The 18,978-nt window shown below is 35.0% G+C and overlaps 1 protein-coding gene across 19 annotated transcripts in view; it reads left to right on the forward strand.

The window, feature by feature from the left end:
• The window catches only part of SYNE1 (spectrin repeat containing nuclear envelope protein 1), a 301,821-nt gene that overhangs the window by 95,547 nt on the left and 187,296 nt on the right, over nt 1–18,978 (forward strand). For all 19 annotated transcript variants that reach the window (XM_058419844.1, XM_058419842.1, XM_058419859.1 and 16 more), the window contains 14 exons: nt 1,918–2,014; nt 3,346–3,548; nt 7,110–7,274; nt 8,795–8,947; nt 9,331–9,474; nt 9,779–9,952; nt 11,002–11,160; nt 13,143–13,307; nt 13,905–14,039; nt 14,860–15,018; nt 15,261–15,469; nt 15,746–15,854; nt 17,084–17,248; nt 18,614–18,781. In XM_058419844.1, coding sequence (XP_058275827.1) covers nt 1,918–2,014; nt 3,346–3,548; nt 7,110–7,274; nt 8,795–8,947; nt 9,331–9,474; nt 9,779–9,952; nt 11,002–11,160; nt 13,143–13,307; nt 13,905–14,039; nt 14,860–15,018; nt 15,261–15,469; nt 15,746–15,854; nt 17,084–17,248; nt 18,614–18,781 — 2,205 coding nt within the window. The remainder of the gene's footprint in view (nt 1–1,917; nt 2,015–3,345; nt 3,549–7,109; nt 7,275–8,794; nt 8,948–9,330; nt 9,475–9,778; nt 9,953–11,001; nt 11,161–13,142; nt 13,308–13,904; nt 14,040–14,859; nt 15,019–15,260; nt 15,470–15,745; nt 15,855–17,083; nt 17,249–18,613; nt 18,782–18,978) is intronic.

The following is an 18,978-nucleotide window of genomic DNA, read 5'->3' on the forward strand; positions in this document are numbered from 1 at the left end:
AATGTAAGTCTGTTTGTCTGGCAAAACAGACTAGGAATGTCAGCATTCTAGGAACATGCGTAATTAGGATCTGGATAGAACATATGCCTGGAAAATATTTATGTACTGTAGCTTAAAAATAAAAGTGGTGGTTTTTACTTAATCTTATCATCTTTTCATCCATCTGTCATACACCAGAAGTAAAGGTCAGCACAGATTATACACCATCAACCAGAATAATATACTGTACCAAATTCCACTGCGGTGGAGATACTAGGTACAGTTATCCATGGATTTGAACCCATGGAACTGTGTTTTAGCACTACTGTGTTAGCACTTTTTTAGCATCATATGCTGTACTGGTTTGGGAAAACTGCTTATTTTCTTCAAGGAGTCTTGTCAGATGGTAGACAGTATTAATCAGTGAAATGTCTTTATTTAATTTTTGAAAATATTTCAGATAGCTCTTGATATTCATGTTATGTAAATCTTTTTTGATCTTTCATGCGAAGTCTTGGAGGTTTTGGTTCAGGTTAAAATGTCTGCATGGGTTTGGCGAAACTGAAAGTCATGAGTCTATCACATAATTCATGATAAAGCCTGTTAGTCTTCATACATGGCAAATTTTGTCTTAACAGGAGGACAGAGAATAATTCTGATTGTTCTTCACTTCTAGTTTCCTTGGTTATAAACACAGTTCTAAATTTCATACTAGACAACTGTTGTAACCTGACATAGCAACTGTCATATGTTTTAAATAGAAGAGTTTTAGATATATACTGGCAGAATTATTTTTAAGTGGTTTTTTTCATGTTATATAATATGGGTCAACGAACACACAAGCTCTCCTTCTCATGTTCAAAATACGTTGGACTTCGTTTGAAACCTGGTTTAATCAGAATCACACTCATCTGATTTTTGTCTATTCTGGCATTCCAAAGCTGGTATAGACATATGTGGGGTGTGCATTCCTTAATTTTGTAATCTGTAGTTGAGGATGGATGAGATGTAGCATAAATTACAGAACCATTCCAAACTCTACCTTTCTTTTCCTGGTTTAACACTGGTAATGAAAGATATAATGTGCTTGCATAATGCAGAGCTGTAATTCTTACATTGCACTTAAAGGAAGTAACATTTTTGAAAGACATGTAAAAGAAGTTCAGTTTCATTTGCCATAAGGGATAAAGAGGCATAAATGTCAGAGGCATAAGGTTTTTACCAAAATATTTCCAGATAATTTATTCATCACACTATAACACATCTCAGAGCTAAACCATCACTCACAAAGGAACAGCACTGTGTCACACACTGGAAAAACAGCGTCTCTTTGTGCAGTGTTTCCATGATCTTACTTTTTTGCCAGTTGCAAAGGAGGTAAAGAAAATTTGAAGAATAAAGCAGATGTTTTTCATCTATTGAAATGTAACCTGTCTTTCTGCAAAGGCTTATTACATGAACAATTGGATTTGCTTTTTGTGGTGACATATATGAAGGAAATTTTTTATTTAAATTATTCCACTTAGATTTGAGTATAAAACAATTTTCATTAAATAACTTGTTACTTACTCAGTTTCTACACATTCTAAGTATCATACGCTAAGGATTTCCAGCAACACAGCAAATAAGAAAACTTCAAATAATCTTTCCGTGTGGACAGTAAATAAATCTGTATTTGTAATGATATATTCTTCTGTATCATTAAATTGAAAAGGTTGTTTGTATGCTATTTTATAATTATGATATTAAAAATATTATTTATAATGATGAAAATGCGGAGGAATAATGAAGTTAAATGTTTTCATCAGTATTCTGATGTAATTTCTAATTTCTGATGTAGTTTCTAAACTATTGCTAATCCTATTTTGTTTTATCTTTTATAATTATTTTATTGCTAATCCATCTTTATTTTATCTGTTACAATTTTTTTCTTTTCAGTCTGTTATTGAAAATAGTAAGTTCTTTGAGCAGTATGAAGTTACCTACCAGATCTTGAAACGAGCAGCTGAAATGTATGCCAAAGCAAATGGCTCAGGTAAATGTCTATATTTCTTTTATCACTAGCATGTGGGCAACTGGTCCAGAGCAGCCTGCTGCTTCTGAATCTTCAGAGGAGAGGAGGGTGGTCATATTCAGACTTCCTCCTGGGAAAAGGCCATTCTGCATTCTAACTCTTGGATTATTTCAGAGTTGTTAATTTGGGGTAAAAAATTGTGACAGAAACCAAATTCAGAGTAAAGAAAATCATGTCCTAGTGCCTGTAAATGCTCCCTGGCTTTGCTTAATTTAAAAGAAAAAGGCAGCTGAGAGTTGGTCCCAGTATTGTAGTTTCAAAATCATCCCTTGGTTTATTAGAGGTTTTTCATTAACTGGAAACCTGTAAGAGAAACTCAAATGGTCGTTGCAGTATAGATATACATGAGAAAAAATGTATAGCTGATTCAACAGTTGCCTCCTGTCATTCTTGAATACAGCTGAGTTCAGTGAGAATTTGAGGGCACTATTTGACCTAGATAATTACAGACATGAGATCACTTTGATTTGCAGCATAATAATGTCTGTGGAGGATTGTTTCAGCTGCTGCTAAGGGGAGAAAATGGATACCTTTATTTGTTGTGAAATTTAAATTGATAGTGACACCCAAATTTTGCAAAACCATACATTTTTTCAAGGTATTCTCACAAAGAACAAAAGTCACAGGTTTATTCAATGCTATTAATAAAATCTAGTAACAAATTCTTTTATAAAGAACAAGGACTAACATATATGAATTCAGCAATAGCAGTTCAAATTATCTAAAAACTCTTTAAAATAAGTATATTCTGCATTTTTTATGAAGTCTCAGCATTTGCTTGGCCTTTTTTCTTCTCTCTGTTTTCCTCTGGAATGAGGACACATTTATTCCTTTCTTGCCATGTGGAAAATGCTAAAAGTTAAATGGCAAAATTTAGCAGCATTGTGGTTTCAAAGTCAGTGGCAGGAAGATCAGACTTTCATTCCATACTTTTCAATGCAGACATAATATGTATTGTTATATTATACAACTCTCATTTTCTGCTTCTTTTAAGTCAAGCCTGTCACTTGATTTCTTTTATTGCAGATTTGAACACCACGCACAATATGCAGTGTGACTGTTTTAATTTAGCATTCATTTTATGTACTTTCCTAAGACTTTAATTCACACGTTTAATTTCTCAGTCATGATCTTGTGCTAAAACTGGGCTGTGAACCGAACATAAAAGTCTGCTGAAATAGAAGTTACGGTAAAATATAATTTCCTGATGAGAGTGAATAAGCATGATATCAAGTTAATCTTTACAGAAATAATAGTGAAACAACATAATTAATATCTTTCCTGTATCTCAGTGGAAGAAGTTGAGAATGTGATGAAATTCATGAGTGATACCACAGCTCAGTGGAGGAACCTCTCAGTAGAGGTGAGAAGTGTAAGAAGCATGCTGGAAGAAGTAATTGCTAATTGGGACAGATACAGCAGCACTGTGGCAGGTCTACAAGCCTGGCTTGAAGATGCTGAAAAAATGCTGAATCAGCCTGAACATTCCAAAAAGGTATGCACTGGTTTTGTAAATTGTGAAACATTGGACATTTTTTTGCATTTGCTTAGGTTTTGCTCAGACTTTGACGTCCTGTCTTCATTGATCATAGGAGTTCCAGTGTCTGTACAGCATCCAGAGGCAAATACATACATACACAGTGGAGAAAGCCTTGTGTGGTACCATGGTTAGAGGGATGTTTGACATGAGTATAGGGCAGCAGTATTGCTCTGAGATAGGAAAGTTGCAGGATTCACTCAAAGGCAAATACAGCTCCTAGCACCAAAGTGAGTAATCATGGACTACTTATAAAGACACTTCCACTGATTTTTCTAGATGACAGATTTCAGTACTCATTGCTTTCAAAGAACAGTATTATTAGTATGTGTTGTTGTATTTGATTCCATTTCCCTGGCATTTCAGAAATCTTTTAGGCAATTGATTTTGGGGACCTGCAGTTATTATAAAGATAGTTCTTCTGTATTTCTTCTTTCCTGTTGTAAGTTAGAGTTCTAAAGCACTAAGATGTAAGTTCAATAATAACCTGGATTGACTTGAATAGTCCTGCATTTAATAGGTGATTAATTTGCATCCGATCCCAATGTAGCAGCTATACAGCTCTTAAAACTAAAGTAGGGTCCTCATGTTGTAAGATTGCAAACTGACATCAGGTTAGGAACGAGAATTTCGTATTACATGAAAAAATAGTATATTTTGTTTTAAAGTTTATTAGTGCAAGCTGATGTAAATTAAGGTAATATACTTTTTAAATAAAAATAAACCAGTGGGAAAAAAATAGTCTGGCATAATATAGAATTCACTACTATTGCTGGGCAGGAGGGATGACTTCTGCTGATCAGGGTGATACTGGTGTATGACTGATGTAAGTAACGGGACAATGATTAAAATTAAATATTCTTAAATCCATGTATATGAATAACATCAAAACATCTACCTTTCTGTTTAGATGTACAACCATATCTTCAAAGACTTTCAAAGCAGAAATTTGAACATACCCATAGAGTATATATTTGCTTTTGATTTCTAACATAAATCCAATGAGGAATTCTTTTCATTCTGATATATGATTTCAAAAATTTCATGAAATCTTGTTGAAAACTTTTGGCATGAAGCTTTATTCTTCCCAAAATGCTTTTTTTTTTTTTTTTGTAAAGATGCATTGGCTCAAACCTGTTAGAGGTTACTGAGCCATAGCATAATCTGCCTGTAGACTGAGATACATATTTTAAAAGTTTCTTCTACTTTTAACGTTGAATTTCATTCTCAACAGCAATAATGTTCACCTAGATAGTTCCAAGGATAGGTCTGATTTAACAGTTTTAATATTTGGTTATTGAAACCCCAAATCAATTATTATAGTGGTGTAAAATTTATAGTCTTACAGGCATGAAGAAAAACCATCTGGAATGCCAAATGAAAGATGATAAATATTGTTTGGAATATGGTGTAGAATATTTTTAAGCATTTCAAAACATTTTTTCAAAACACAAAGATATGAGTAAAGTGATACAGAGTTGGTCATTTGCAAACCTTACCTGTATTACTTAAAGCCTCTATATTCTATCCTAGGCAAAAACCACAGTAGCCCTTCATTCTGCTGTCATGCTTTCTTCTTTCCATCATCTCTGTATCATTTCCAGACCAGCATGCACCACTGTTTGATTTGGAAAAGAAAGTGGCCTGTTGGCTTTCTTGTTGGCTTCAGTTTTCAGTAACCTTATTGTGAACCTGTAGCACTGAAGATCTTGCAAAAAAAAAAATCAGTATGTGCTTGGATTTTTCAAACTGTTCCTTCTACAGTTCCTTTGTCTGCTTTCAGTACCTCTTAAGCACTTTCAGTAATAATTTCATTCTAACTGCACCCTCCCACATTTTCTCACACAATATCCAAAAGGGTTTAGAGAGCTTCTAGATCTCATGTGGTGACTTCTTTAAAAAGAGGTGCATTGTTTTAATTAAGAATGAGGTGTGCTTCCCAGTACCTTCCAAACTTGTTTAAATTTAACACGTCTTAGGCTGGCCTCTGAAATAGAGAGACTCCCCAGCCAGGTCTGCAGGAGGTAATGATTTGTGGGAATAAGTGTATGGAAACAGGGAATGGGTAGTTTACTCCACTTTTTTCTTCTTGACCTCTAGTGGGCCTGACCATTGGAAAGCTGACCAGTGCTGGATGCAGTAGACTTAATTTCTTTTGGATGTACTCATAAAGGTTAGCCCTTGTACAAAACAAGGGGGTTGTTCCACTCGAGTGGAAAAAGATTCAAACTGCAGATCCAGTTTCCTGAGCTGATTAAACGCATTCACTGATACATCAGGACAGAGCACCTGAATACTGTTGATCTCAGCTTTAGGAATTGAAACACTGTTGTTCAATTCTCTCTTCAAGATATTTGAATATCTTGAATATAGAACACAAGCACGCCACTTTTTCTTTACAGTTGCATCTGAACTTTTTTTGTATGTGGATGAGTTCTGACAAATAGAGTTTCAGAAGTGTAGCTCTGAAACTTAGGATGACTGACAGTGTGGTTGGATAGGAATTTTTCTCATGTACCATTGAGCAACGGATTGTATGGGACTGTCACCTGGAAGGTGAACAGTTTTGGAATTATGTGGTAGATTGATAGTTGTAAACAAAATGGATCACTGCCCCCTCCTAAATCCTGAGGATCTGGTAGCATGGTTCAGCTTGAATCCTTCTTATTACTCCTCCTCCCCTGAAAGAAGGAACCCTCATGATCCAGTCTGTTTGGAACAGACTGTGTCATTCATTGAATTGTGCATTGTTTGGGAGAAGGGCAGCAGGGACAAGCCAAAACCATGTCAGAGATGTGGACAATCACAGGAGTCCTGTTTTGTTTACTGGTATAGGTGGAGACATAGAGCCCAGGGATACCTGTCTTAGGAACAATTGCCCATTATCTGGAAGAAATAAAAGGAAAGGAGGGAATTGGTCTGTGTCTTCTCTACCAGTTTTTGTCTGTGTACCTGCCTGCAAGATGCATACGGTCTGTCAGGCTGTCTCAGTGAGGGGGGCAAAATCACTGTCACCCATCTCTTTCCCCTCCTGTGCTCATCTGCTCTGAGACAGGAGGAAGCAGTGTTAAAAAAAAACAGTCTTCACAGGTCTTCTTAGAGTACAGACCTTGGAAAGCTGCATGTGGTTCACAGCAGGAGTGGGACCTCTGCGAACCCTGTATACGGCCCGGGTTACTATCAGCCCACACTGTTTAAGGATAACACAGAAAATACACGAGCCCTGACAGCATTTTCAGTTATGGAGCTTTCTCTTAAGGTGGGGTTTCATTAGTTTAACTGAAGCCACTCCCTAGAGCAAAATAAAGCTGTAAGTAAACTGGCAGTAATTTTTAATTCCACAGGTTATATTAACAGACATTGAAATTCTATTATGGCATATTTCATATGAAGAGCTTCTGAGGATAATTGTTCGAGTTTTTATCAAGTCATGAGTGGGTGATTAAATTTTAGTTTTGTGATTTAAGTTAAAGACTAATTGAAAAGGTTTTGGAACTGTGTTTTTATTTTCTTCTTCAGGATTTCTTCCGACACTTACCTCATTGGATCCAACAGCACACAGCCATGAATGATGCTGGTAATTTTCTGATTGAAACATGTGATGAAACCATTTCCAGAGATCTTAAACAGCAGCTTCTGTTGCTAAATGGAAGATGGAGAGAATTGTTTATGCAAGTTAAGCAGGTAAGTGATTTTGCCCTTGTTACTTTTAAATATTTACTTTGTCTGCAAGCGAGGCAGATTACCCTGTTAGCAGGACTATAGGACAACTTTCTAAAGCAACTATTAAAATTTAAATTAGAAATTACTCCCTGACAATAATTTATTGTATTGGGACTCTTCCTTTATATACTTTTTTGGTTATACAGCTGTTTTGGGGCGGGTGAGGGGACATTTTCAACAGCTTTTCATCACAGTCACCTGTCTTGATACAGTGAATATTATTTCTACATAACTTCTACCATTCTTCAAAGAAAACTACTGGTTTTCAGTACCTATTGCTACTGTAAAAGCTCCGTGAAGCTAAACAGTGAAAATGGTGAGAATGATTATTTTCGCTACTTTCTGATGAAAGCTCCTTCCAATGATTGTACTGCAACCATAAGCAGGGGCAATAATTAATTTAATTAACTAAATTTTTTCCCCATTTTGGTCAGACTTGACTTCTATCTTGCGTTAAAGCAAGCTCTGATAGTAAACAAAATAAACCTACCCTTTACCTCATGTAAGAGATTCAGCTGACAAAAATGAATTGTTGTTTCTGTATTTGCTTTTTAAAAATCTAAGAGAAGATGTGGTCTTAATTACACAGAACTATTTCACACCACACAAATATGTAAGAAAATACCCTTGTTCTTGTCAATATACATCAATATTGTCCCCTTTCAGTGTTTTTAAATAGCAGTTGCCTGTTTGAAGGTACTGAATCTGTTTTCTCTGCTGGCATTATTATCTCCTAAGCAGCCAAGTTAAGATGAAAAGCAATAAATGATTGTCTCTCTTTTATTGTAACTTTTCCAGACTGTTGACAAGAATGTTCTCAAGCTTTACTTGCTGATGCTATTTAGGGTGATTCACTGATGTGAATGTCTCTTCCTCTACTTATGCAGCTTCTTTCATATGCTAGCTATGTGGGTTTGGTTGTTTTTTTTGTTCTTTTTTTCTCACAGGCTTTTTCACCATTTCTGTCACACAGTTCTTTCTACTTTCTAAGGCCTGTGTTTCCCTTTCTCCTGGCCAGCATTCTTTTATTAATATTTCCCTTATCCTTTAGGTTTTTTAGGCTTTTCATGTTCTAGTCTGTTAGCTGAATTTTCAAAATTGATACTGCAAGTAGTGAGAAGTGAATTTGAACTGTTGATTCTAGGGTAGAAACAAATTAGTCTGACATTCCCCATATCTTAAAAGTGGCTGACCTCCTGTATGCATGCTGTTCATTTTAGCATCATTACTATTGAAATTATTGCAAATTATTAATTTGGATTATTTTCCATTACATTGCATTTCACTGCATGCAATTTTTCGAGCAAACAATTGCACTGAAAACGTGCTAAATCCCTTAAATCTTTACTTAAATTCTAGGCATCTAATTTGGGGTGGGTTTTTTGTTTGGTTGGTTTTTGTTGTTGTTGTTGTTGTTTTTGTTTTGTTTTGGTTTGGTTTTATAATTGGGTTTTTTTTTTTCCTTTTTTTCCTTTTTTCAGTATGCTCGAGCAGATGAACTGGACAAAATGAGGAAAGAGTATGTGGATGGTGTGGCCCAGTTGACAGCTTTTATTGATGGAAGCAATAAGAAATTTTCAATCCCTGTAGAAGTGTCCTTTCATGATGTCAAAATGTTTGTGCAAGATTTAGAAGTAAGTGTCTTCTTTTCATTTCTTTCTTCATTCTTCAAAAGAAAATTGCAATTATTTAATTCTGATAGCATGGAATTATTTTAGTATTATATATTTCAGCTAGATCTAAAATATATATAATTGTATTCTACTAGTGACATTTTTAGAGCAAATTTCCAAAACACTGTCTCAGTAGATATTTATTTGTAGTTTCAAATCACATTCCATTGAGTTGAGTGATACTCTCTGGCTCAGTTTTCATGCATTTGAAATATGATTCAGTGTTCACTGAAATCAGTGAAGAAAATATTTTATAATTGTAAAATAAATAATTTATCAGTCTTTTATCTCCCAAGAATGCATAAATACTGTTGTTGAAATATTTTTTGGAACACTTGTTTCAGAATATTAAGCAGAAATTGCCTACCATGGAAGCGCAGTACAAAGCGGTTACAAGGACGGTGCAACTTGTTACAAAAGAAGTTTCCCAAGAGGAAGCAAATGAAATGCTGGGAACTTTGACACGGCTCAAAGAGCAGCTGGGCAAGGTTGCAGAATATATTTTTTTACTACATATTGTAGACTGCTGAACTAATAAATAATAGGGCCTTGTGCATAAATTCTCACATATATGTGTGTATTTGAACAAGTACATAGTTGCAACAATAGGTTGATTCAGGATGGAGAAGATGTTACATCTCTTAAATGCTGAGGCTACCATCCTTGAATTTAGTACTCTTTTCATTAAGAAGTAATATAAGATCGTAAAAAAGAGAGGGTAACAACTGTATAAACCTACATGGAGAACAAGTTGCTATTCATTGTATTTTTTTACTTTTTCTTGACCAAAAGGTTAAGGAGTATTCCAGTGCCCTGCTATATGAATGCCAACGTCTGCTGTCTCCACTGGAAGAACTGGAGAAGCAAATCACACATTTCTATGAATCTCTTGAAAAAGTAAATGAAATCATTTCTATCCTGGATCCTGAAGCACAGCCAACAACTGTTCTTAAACAAAAAGCCCAAGTAGGTTTCAAAAATGTCTTACAAAAGTCTGCTGCCTCTGAGTATTTACAATTATCTTTCAAGGAATTTGAATTGCAACTCTGGAAGCTGAGCAGATATTTCTTCATATTCAGGCAACTGATGTAGCTTTATCCTAAAGACAGCTGGGCGTAATACAAAAAGATTAAAACTTGTGTTCCTATCCAGTATCCTTGGTTTAATCCAAAAAGTAAATATAAGACTTTATTTTTTTTTAATCTAGTGGAAATTTGACTAAAGTACCAGAAATACATTGGATTTTTTTATTAAGCAGATGAAAAATTATGATCAGAAACTTCTCTAGGTTTTCTTGAACAGTTATGGAAGTTTCTTAGAGACTTGGAAAAGTGCTTTCATTGAAATTAAGCACAGTATAACATTAACTTTTCTTCATGGCTAAAAAGTATTTCTCTCTGGAGCTAGTCAGAACTCTCTTAGAAAGTTAAATGAAAATGGGATTTTTAAAACCATTTTTCAGCCTGTGCTATTTCATGCATATTTACTCTTTCTCTCGCTCTCTCTCTCTCTTTTTTTTTTTTTTTTTAATAATGTATATTTCTCATGACTTAATGTGATTTATAATGAAATCTGAATTCCAAAAGCTGACCCGAAGGATTAATTTGTTGAAAGGCAAGGTTGAGATCTCAACCTGCTACTGAGAGCTGTCATTCATATATCACTGTTGGTTACTTGCAGTTATACAATAGATATAGAAATACCACAAAATTAAATCACAGAACAGTGTATTGACCTACATTCTCTACAGCTACCCAAATGACTTGGGTACATGCCTGTACATTGTTTTATGTATAGCTAGAGATCTATTTGGGTACAATACTTCCTATTCAAGGAGAAAGTTGTGTCATCTGTGTTATTCCATATAATACCTTGTGTAATCTGTTTGCCATGGTCCTTTGATCTCATCCCTTTTTTCCTTATTGTCAAAACCATCTTCTTGCTATTTTGCCAAACCTTTTTCCTCTTTGTTCCTGATCAGGGTGGTTTTGTTGTTTTGTTTTTTTTTCTTTCAGGATTTGGTAGCTTATCAAGAAAACTGCAAGAAAGATGTGTCCCTAATTGAGAGAAATAGTCAGAGTATCCTTCAGTGTGTGGCTTCGACTGAAGTGTTACAGCATTTCCATCAGTCAACATTTCAGAAGAAAGTTACACAAGTTCAGATTACTTTCCAGGTAAAAATTACATACCTTGGTGCATGTTTCTGAAAATTTGTTCATATGCAGCTGATCCATCCTACTGTACCTACATTTCATCACCCTACTATCTTGGGTAGCTCTCCTCTCTGCTGTCAAGTTAGTAATTAAAAATTTGTCTTTATAAGGGGGCAGGAGATTGACAGTCATGTTCTCCATGCACTTATTCCAAGGTGAGGCTGCCACAGAGGAACCTGGGATTTAACAGATCTTTAACGTGCCTCAGGGTCCTTTGGGTGGAGGAACCTGAAATCCTACTGTTAGTGCTGCACTGTTTGTTGTTTCTCCTAACTTCATTGTCTTGGCTAATCATTTGCTTCTATATTCCTACACATCCCCTTTGACACAAAGCATGGAAGATGGAAACTTTTGCACATACTACTCTTGCTGGGCTTTGTATTTCCTCAGAAAATGCTGTGGACTGTGAATGTAGAAAGCTGCAAATATGTTGCATTTGATAATGCAAAGATGTGCCTTTGAACTATATTCCCCCTTAGCTGTTGTTATCAGTTATTACTGCTATTTTGGAGGCTCTTCAACACCAGTCTAGCCCCACTCTGAGGTGGAATTAGCCATTACATGTGGTGTGATTTTTTTGGAGTTGTGAGATAAACTCAATGATCTTTCTGTGTCCACTTAAATTGAGGATTGTCTATAATTCTCTAACTGTCTTAGAGTCAGATTTCCACATAATGGATTCTATTGCATTTATTTTCAGACAATTTTTGTTCAGTATAATGGTTGAATTTTAAACTGCAGAAAATGACCTGTCAGTAAATAGCTCTCTCTGAGAGGTGAATTTCAAAATTTATATTATATTTTGTGGAGTGCACCTAAAGATAAGTTGTAGTTGATTTATAATGTAGAAATAATGGTTTAAGTTGAGCTTATTCTAGCAAAAGCAGACACACTTGTAACTTGGTAGATTTACCATGTTCAACATTAATTACTCTGTTTCCATAAAGTTGAACTGTGGTTTATCTCTTTTGGTGTTAGAAAATAAACCTATAAAATAAGGTATAATCATACGTACTGTGACATACCTGGCGTTAAATTACTGGAAACTGGCAGTTTTTCATGTAAAGAATACATCCTTATACGATTCTATTACTATGCAGATATTTTTATCAGAAAACTTTAAAAAGATTTAGCAAGATGTTTAAGCTGAGAACAACAGGTTTGATTAGCTGTCTGGGTAAACTCACTAAAATTCCTCACACTGAGGTTTGTTATCAGTGAGGATGGTGAAGTGGATGTACACTAAGCAGTGATGCAGGTACCTTGCAGCAGTTGAAGTTAAAGCAGTTAAAGCAGAAATTAACTGTTAATTTCTGCTGGTAAGTTTTCTTACTTGCTCATGAAATTAGAACAACTGGATATTGAAGTGCACAGGGATGGACTAAAAGACAAATAGAGGAGCTGTGACTAAGTTTGCAAAAAAAGGATTTCAGCAACTAAACCACAAAATTTGCTGTCTTCTCAGCAGCTTTGTGCCTGGTTGCTTACATGATGTTCTGGTGTGATAATCATACAATCTTCCAGGTCAGAGGAACTGTAGCATGGAACTGGTTGGATCCATGGGTCAAACCACCCTCACTTCGAGTCATGTTAGGGGAGGTACTTTGATGTTAGGAAAAGTGAAATGGCAAGCTTCTGATTGTACCAGGTGCTTTACATTTGAAAGCAGACTTTAGGAAAGAAACTCACTAATCAAATGGCAGAGGCATTCTGAAAATATCAGAGGCATCTAATCTTCTAATTTTTATTTGAATTATGACATTTGCACAAGCTTCAGTATCAAAAATCGGGGAAATGGGATCATGAGAGGGAGAAGGATGGTGAAAAGTATATATTTAAAAGAGTGACACAAGTTAAATGCATGTTTTGTAAGGTCATGGTAAAAGAGAGCAAATAAAACTCAGTGTGAAAGTGCCAGCTCATTTTCTTTGCTTGTGACTCAGAATATGGTCAGGAAAGCTGGTGAGTGGAGAAAAAACATAGAAGCAAATAGCCGTTTGATGAAGAAATTTGAGGAGTCTAGATCAGAACTGGAGAAAGTAATACAGATTGCCAATTGTTGCTTAAAAGAAAAAGGAAATCCTGAAGAACTTCTCAGAAAACATAGCGTGAGTAAATTCTCTGACCTTCTTCATGGAAACCTTTGAGTGCATGACATAAAAGCCTGCTTGATTCTAAAATTGATGTGGATCTCTTGCACATGTAGAAGTTACACAGATCACATCAAACTACTGTTTATATTGCAAAACAAAAAGGAAAATGATCAGCTCCCTTACTGATGTAAGATTGGATGTGAGCAATGAGAAAGTGAAAAAAACCTAGGGCGGGGTTTTGAGTAGGACCATTGAGAGTTAGAACACTATTTTGACAATCTCACACATCCACTGCTCTTTTTTTTTTTTTTTTTTTTTTTTTTTTTTTTTTTTTTTTTTTTTTTATATCTCTTTCTGTATTATAACCACAACTTATGCATGTGGCTTTGAAATGTATTCTTGTTAAAATACCATCTCAGTGTACTGGCTGAGAATAAATTAATTTGCTGAACTTTAAGTGGCTAGAAATAGTTATTTCCTTTATTCAAACATTAGTTCTTTAATAAAACAGAAGTAACATTGAAACTTAGAGAGTGTATTAGGGAACTTTATGTTGGTATATCAATATCCAGCTTCATCTACTCACCTTCTCACTTTCTGCCTTCACTTCAGGAATTTTTTAACCAGCTGGATCAGAGGGTCCTAAATGCCTTTCTGAAAGCCTGTGATGAACTTACTGATATCCTCCCAGAACAAGAGCAACACAGCCTGCAGGAAGCTGTGAGGAAACTCCATAGGCAGTGGAAGGTTAGTGAATGACATCTCTGGATATTGTCAATCTTAGTTTTGGAAAGTTTCTGTATGACTTATATATTAAAAAAAAAAAAAATAACATGAAGGAAAACAAAATAATTTGTATTTTTTGGCTTCTCATGCAATTGGAAAAAAAGGGGGAAAAAGTATTTTATAATATTAGATACCTCTATACCTACAAATAACCTCTTGAAAAAACCCTGTTAAGTAAATTCAAGAAATGTGAGAAATTAAATATAAATATAAAGCCTTATTTCTCCCCTGCTGCATACAGCCACAATGATACCTGTCTTGAGAACAGGTGCTAGCATTTTTTCCTTTATGCTGATGCTGGATAACTACAGTTACTTTCCTGACCAAACAAACAAATTTTGTAAGACATCAGGTCATCAAGCCTAAGTTGTGTCTTCTGCCAAAGACTCTAACAACTGAACTAACTTTGCTCACCAGCTATGGAATTTTTTGCCTGCTAAAGCATGTTGCTCAAAGTTGGAGTGATGGATGAGGCAGAACCTCTGGAAGCAGCTGTGAATACTATTTTATACAGGAAATATTTGCTATGTCTTGCTAAGAACAAAGATGTCTCTGTAACGTACCTTATTCGCGCACATTTTGGTCGCAGCTTAAGACCTTTTGATAAATCTAAGACATTGGTAACAAAGTGAACATGGACAAACTCTTCTCTCTTCATGAACATATATGTTTTCTTTTCTATGTTATCAGGTTTTAGACTATTTATTGGTACCAAATTTACACTGAAGTAGTGGGATTAGTGTTTTATCTCTGTTTCTTTATTGCCCCTGTGGGTGTGTAGGATCTTCAAACAGAAGCCCCATATCATTTGATACACTTGAAAATTGAAGTACAGAAAAGCAAGTTCCTGGTGACAGTGGAGGAGTGCAAAGCTGAACTAGCTCGACAGAACAAGGTGTTATCAAGAGAAGGCAATGAAAGAATGATCAAGGAGCACATGGTATGAATTCCATGACTTCATGGGAGTGTTTACAGAAATACATTTCAATGTCAGTAGTAAACAGAAGTTCTGACTAACCCTTCAGCCTCCAAACTCTTTATGTCCAGCTTATGTCTGATCAATTCTTGAGGTCTTTAATAATACAAAAAAAAATTTAGTACTTTATGAAAAATATATAGATATGCTTTGTGATTTCTTCCTGTTTGTATTTCTGTTGAATTTTCTGCTTTGTCTCCCCTCAGTTGTTCTTTGGTGATAAGGGATCTTACCACCTGTGTGAGAAAAGGCTACAACGGATTGAAGAACTGTGCCAAAAACTGCCAGTTTCTGATCCAGTGAGGGGTACACTGGAAAGCAGCCAGCGAATCCTGAAGGATCTGAAATCCCAGATAGACAGCACATACATGAAGCTAACAGAGCACTCGGACACCTGGAAGGGCTATAAGAGCAGGTGTCACCTCAATTCATACCTGGGTCTTGCAGAGCCTTATTCATGGTCACTCCTCTCTGTGTCATCACAGATCAGTACCATGGAAAAAATGATACTATGATCTTAGCTTCAAGTAGAAAATCATACTTTGTGTAGTAATTCCACAAATTACAGTGAGACTTCAAGAGGATTTTATAAATTTTTTTGCCTACACTTAAGAGGTTATTGTTTTGTGGTGGCATTTTTTGTTTATTTTTTTTTTTTTTTTCTTTTTCATCCTGTGATGTCTTGTTTCAGGTTTACTGAACTGGCAAGTTGGATTTCATCAACAGAAACAGAGCTAAAGAAGATAAAGGAAAATGTTAATGATACTGCCAAATACAAGCAGTGTAAAGCATCTGTGGGGGTGAGCCCTTGGCTTATAAAATTCGGCTTCAGAGTAGTGCAGCTGTTTTACTGTACAGACCATAGTAGCTCTGTTGATTCCTGGTATTCTTAAAACATTACCAGGAGAAAGTTGCACATTACAGCAAAATGTGGCAGAAATTCTTACTTTTAATAACTAAGAGAGTGACAGGTCCCTTTTCCTCTTTATTTAAAACATTAAAAATATAGGGGCAGATAGAAAAAAAAAAAAAATTCCCTCATCTTATTGTATGCAGAATTAAATATGCTGCTCAAAGAAAAGCAAAAATTTCTGGATTGCATGTTTTTGAATGATCTTACATTTAATCACTTTCCTTACTTATGTAAGGAAACATTCTATTATAAAAATTCTCTTCGACAGTAGTATAACAGGGGAGGAAAAAATATTCCATCATTCAGTTTCATACTAGTGACTGGTAACAGACTGATAGAATAGCTGAAGATTGAGTTAGCTAGTTAAATTACTTTCAAGAAACAATTTGTTGTGTTACTTGGGACTTGACCTTTCCTTCTGTTTTTGAGGTTTTTTCAAATTTCACATATTAGGAGCACCTACATACTTCTGGTGTAGAGTTTAACTACATAGAGTCTAACTATATGGAGAAACATTATTAGGATGACCTTGATAATACTGATAGATCCTTGGCTTAATGGGTGCTTCTGCTTCAAAAAGTCTGAATTACCCATGTATTTACTGCTGCCAACATCTCATCCGCACTGCCACAAAGATACAAATGAACTACAGGTTGAAAAGAGGTGTGGGGAAAAAAGCAATTTAAATAGGAAAAAAAAAACTACACAAAACTTTATATTGCATATAGGTATATATTTGGGAAAGTCAGAAACTCAGATTTAGATTGCAACTAAGAAATATGGTCAATATATGGAAGATACATAAGTGGTACCTGCCCTCTATCTGTCTACCTGTAAGTAAAAATATTTGTGAGGGGAAAAGTACTCCACCACTAACTAAAGAATAAATACTTAGTGGAGTAAAGTCTGTGGAAGAAGTGCAAAATTCTAGCCATTGACTGAAATAGAATCTCATAGGGCATGCAAATAGAAAAATACTGCATTTCTAGTATTTCAAGCTAAATAAAAGTAGTATGTATGTTTACACTACTAACATTTGAACTGATGCCATGACTGTCAGTTATTGATGTATTTTGGTTTTTTGAAGAAAATATGTTTTGATTTTTTTTTCTGTAGGAAATCAGGAAGCATATTCACAAGCATGGAGAAAATCACAGCTGGCTGAAATCTAGACTTGCTGTTTTGACCTCACAATGTCCTGATTTGGAGGCCAAAGAGACAGAGGATGAGCTTTTTAAACTTTCCAGTGACTTCAAGAGACTTCTAGATTTGCTGGCTGAGGTACAGTATGAGGGACACAAGAACTCTCAAAGTGTCACATGAAGTGACATCAATCATGGCTTCACAAGCACAAGTTTCCTGCTGTGTTTTTTTAATTAATCTGCAAGCCTTAAGCAAGGAAAAATTGATTTGTACTCTATGGATAGCAAAGCACTGAGAGTAGCAGGCAAAACAAAACAAAACAAAACAAAACAAAACAAAAAAGAAAACCACCATTATAATAGTGGATCTTTTCTTTTCCCTTTGCAGAATTGTAAAGTAACAGAGTAAATGCTTCTGCAGTCAAAATGTCCTTTTTTGTTGTTGTTTTGTTTCTTGCAATCAGTTTGTAGTCAACATTGTCAAAACCATGACGTACATCAGCTAGTGCAGCTAGTGGATATAGAATTTCATTTTAATAATGATTTATTTATCTTTTATGCTGAAATAAAGCACTACTTTGAGGTTGTTTATAGTAATTCTGGATGTGTATCACATCCTGAATTTTCAAGAAAAAGCAGCAGTTCTCTACAGCCTGAATGAAAATGAGATATTGTAACTGCAGAAATCATGGGAAATTTCTAACTCATAAAAAGCAGAACCTCTCAGAAACACAGAACCCTTGAGTTCTGTCGGCTCTCAGGGAACTTACTGCTTCACAGTTATACAGATAAAAGAAAAATCAGGTGAAACATAGAGCATCTTGCACTTAAAAGGTAGGATAGACACACTTAAAAGCAAAAGAAAGATCATGGGAGAGAAAGAGTTCAGACTTCAAATTTTGTTGTTAATGTCAGTTCTTGAGGAGGCCTTATAGAGGTTTCAAATGTATAAAATTTCTATGTATTTATTGGAAGTTCTCTAAACTTCTGTGGTGTGAAAACTCTTTGGAAAGTTAGGGCAAGAAATAATATTTCTACCTGACTGCTTATGATACTGTCTTCTTTTTTTTTTTTTTTTTCCTTTTTTTTCTATTTTAGGTTTTTTTTGGGGGGGAGGGTTATTTTTGGAGTTAAATCACTTGGTTTTTGTTCCCTCTAAAAATCAGAACTAAAAGTAAGTTAATGAGAGTAGCAATGAGGGTAATGTAAGAAATATAAGAAATATAAGGAATATAAGAAAATAAGAGGTTAAATCTATACTTGCTCTGAATCTAAAAGCATCATCTAAATGACAACCACTACAAGGCAAAGGTCTCCCCAGTCATATTTTAAGTCTAAAGACAGTTTTTCAATTTAAAGTTGAAGGTATCAAAAATGCTGGAGACAAAATGGTTTAAATATTAAAAAATACTGTGGTTTTGTAAAGGTATTCCAGATATAAATGTACCCTTAAAGATAGATGTGTCTTTCAACATGAGATACTTAAAGTTATCTGTGGTGTTAGATTGAAAATACCTTAGGTGCTGTTGGAGACTGTGTCCAGTACAAAGAAGAAGTCAAAAGTGCAATTGAAGAGTTAATCAGCAACTCTAAAGAAGTCCAAGCAGAGGCTGAAAAGATCCTAGATACAGAAAGTTTATTACAAGCTCAGCAACTACTGCTTCATCATCAGGTAGGGCAATTACTCATGTCCATATCCAATTTTTTTAAAAATACTAATTCGTGTAATTTCAAAATTTTATGTCCATTAATTTAAGTCTTTATATTTAAATCTGAAAGAGTTACAAAGGTAATAGTCCTATATGGCCTGGAATTGATTTCTTTTAATGAAAAATATTTTCAATATCTTTTGAATGTTAATTGTGAACT

This window comes from Hirundo rustica, chromosome 3 (assembly GCF_015227805.2).
Source record: "Hirundo rustica isolate bHirRus1 chromosome 3, bHirRus1.pri.v3, whole genome shotgun sequence".
NCBI lineage: Eukaryota > Metazoa > Chordata > Aves > Passeriformes > Hirundinidae > Hirundo > Hirundo rustica.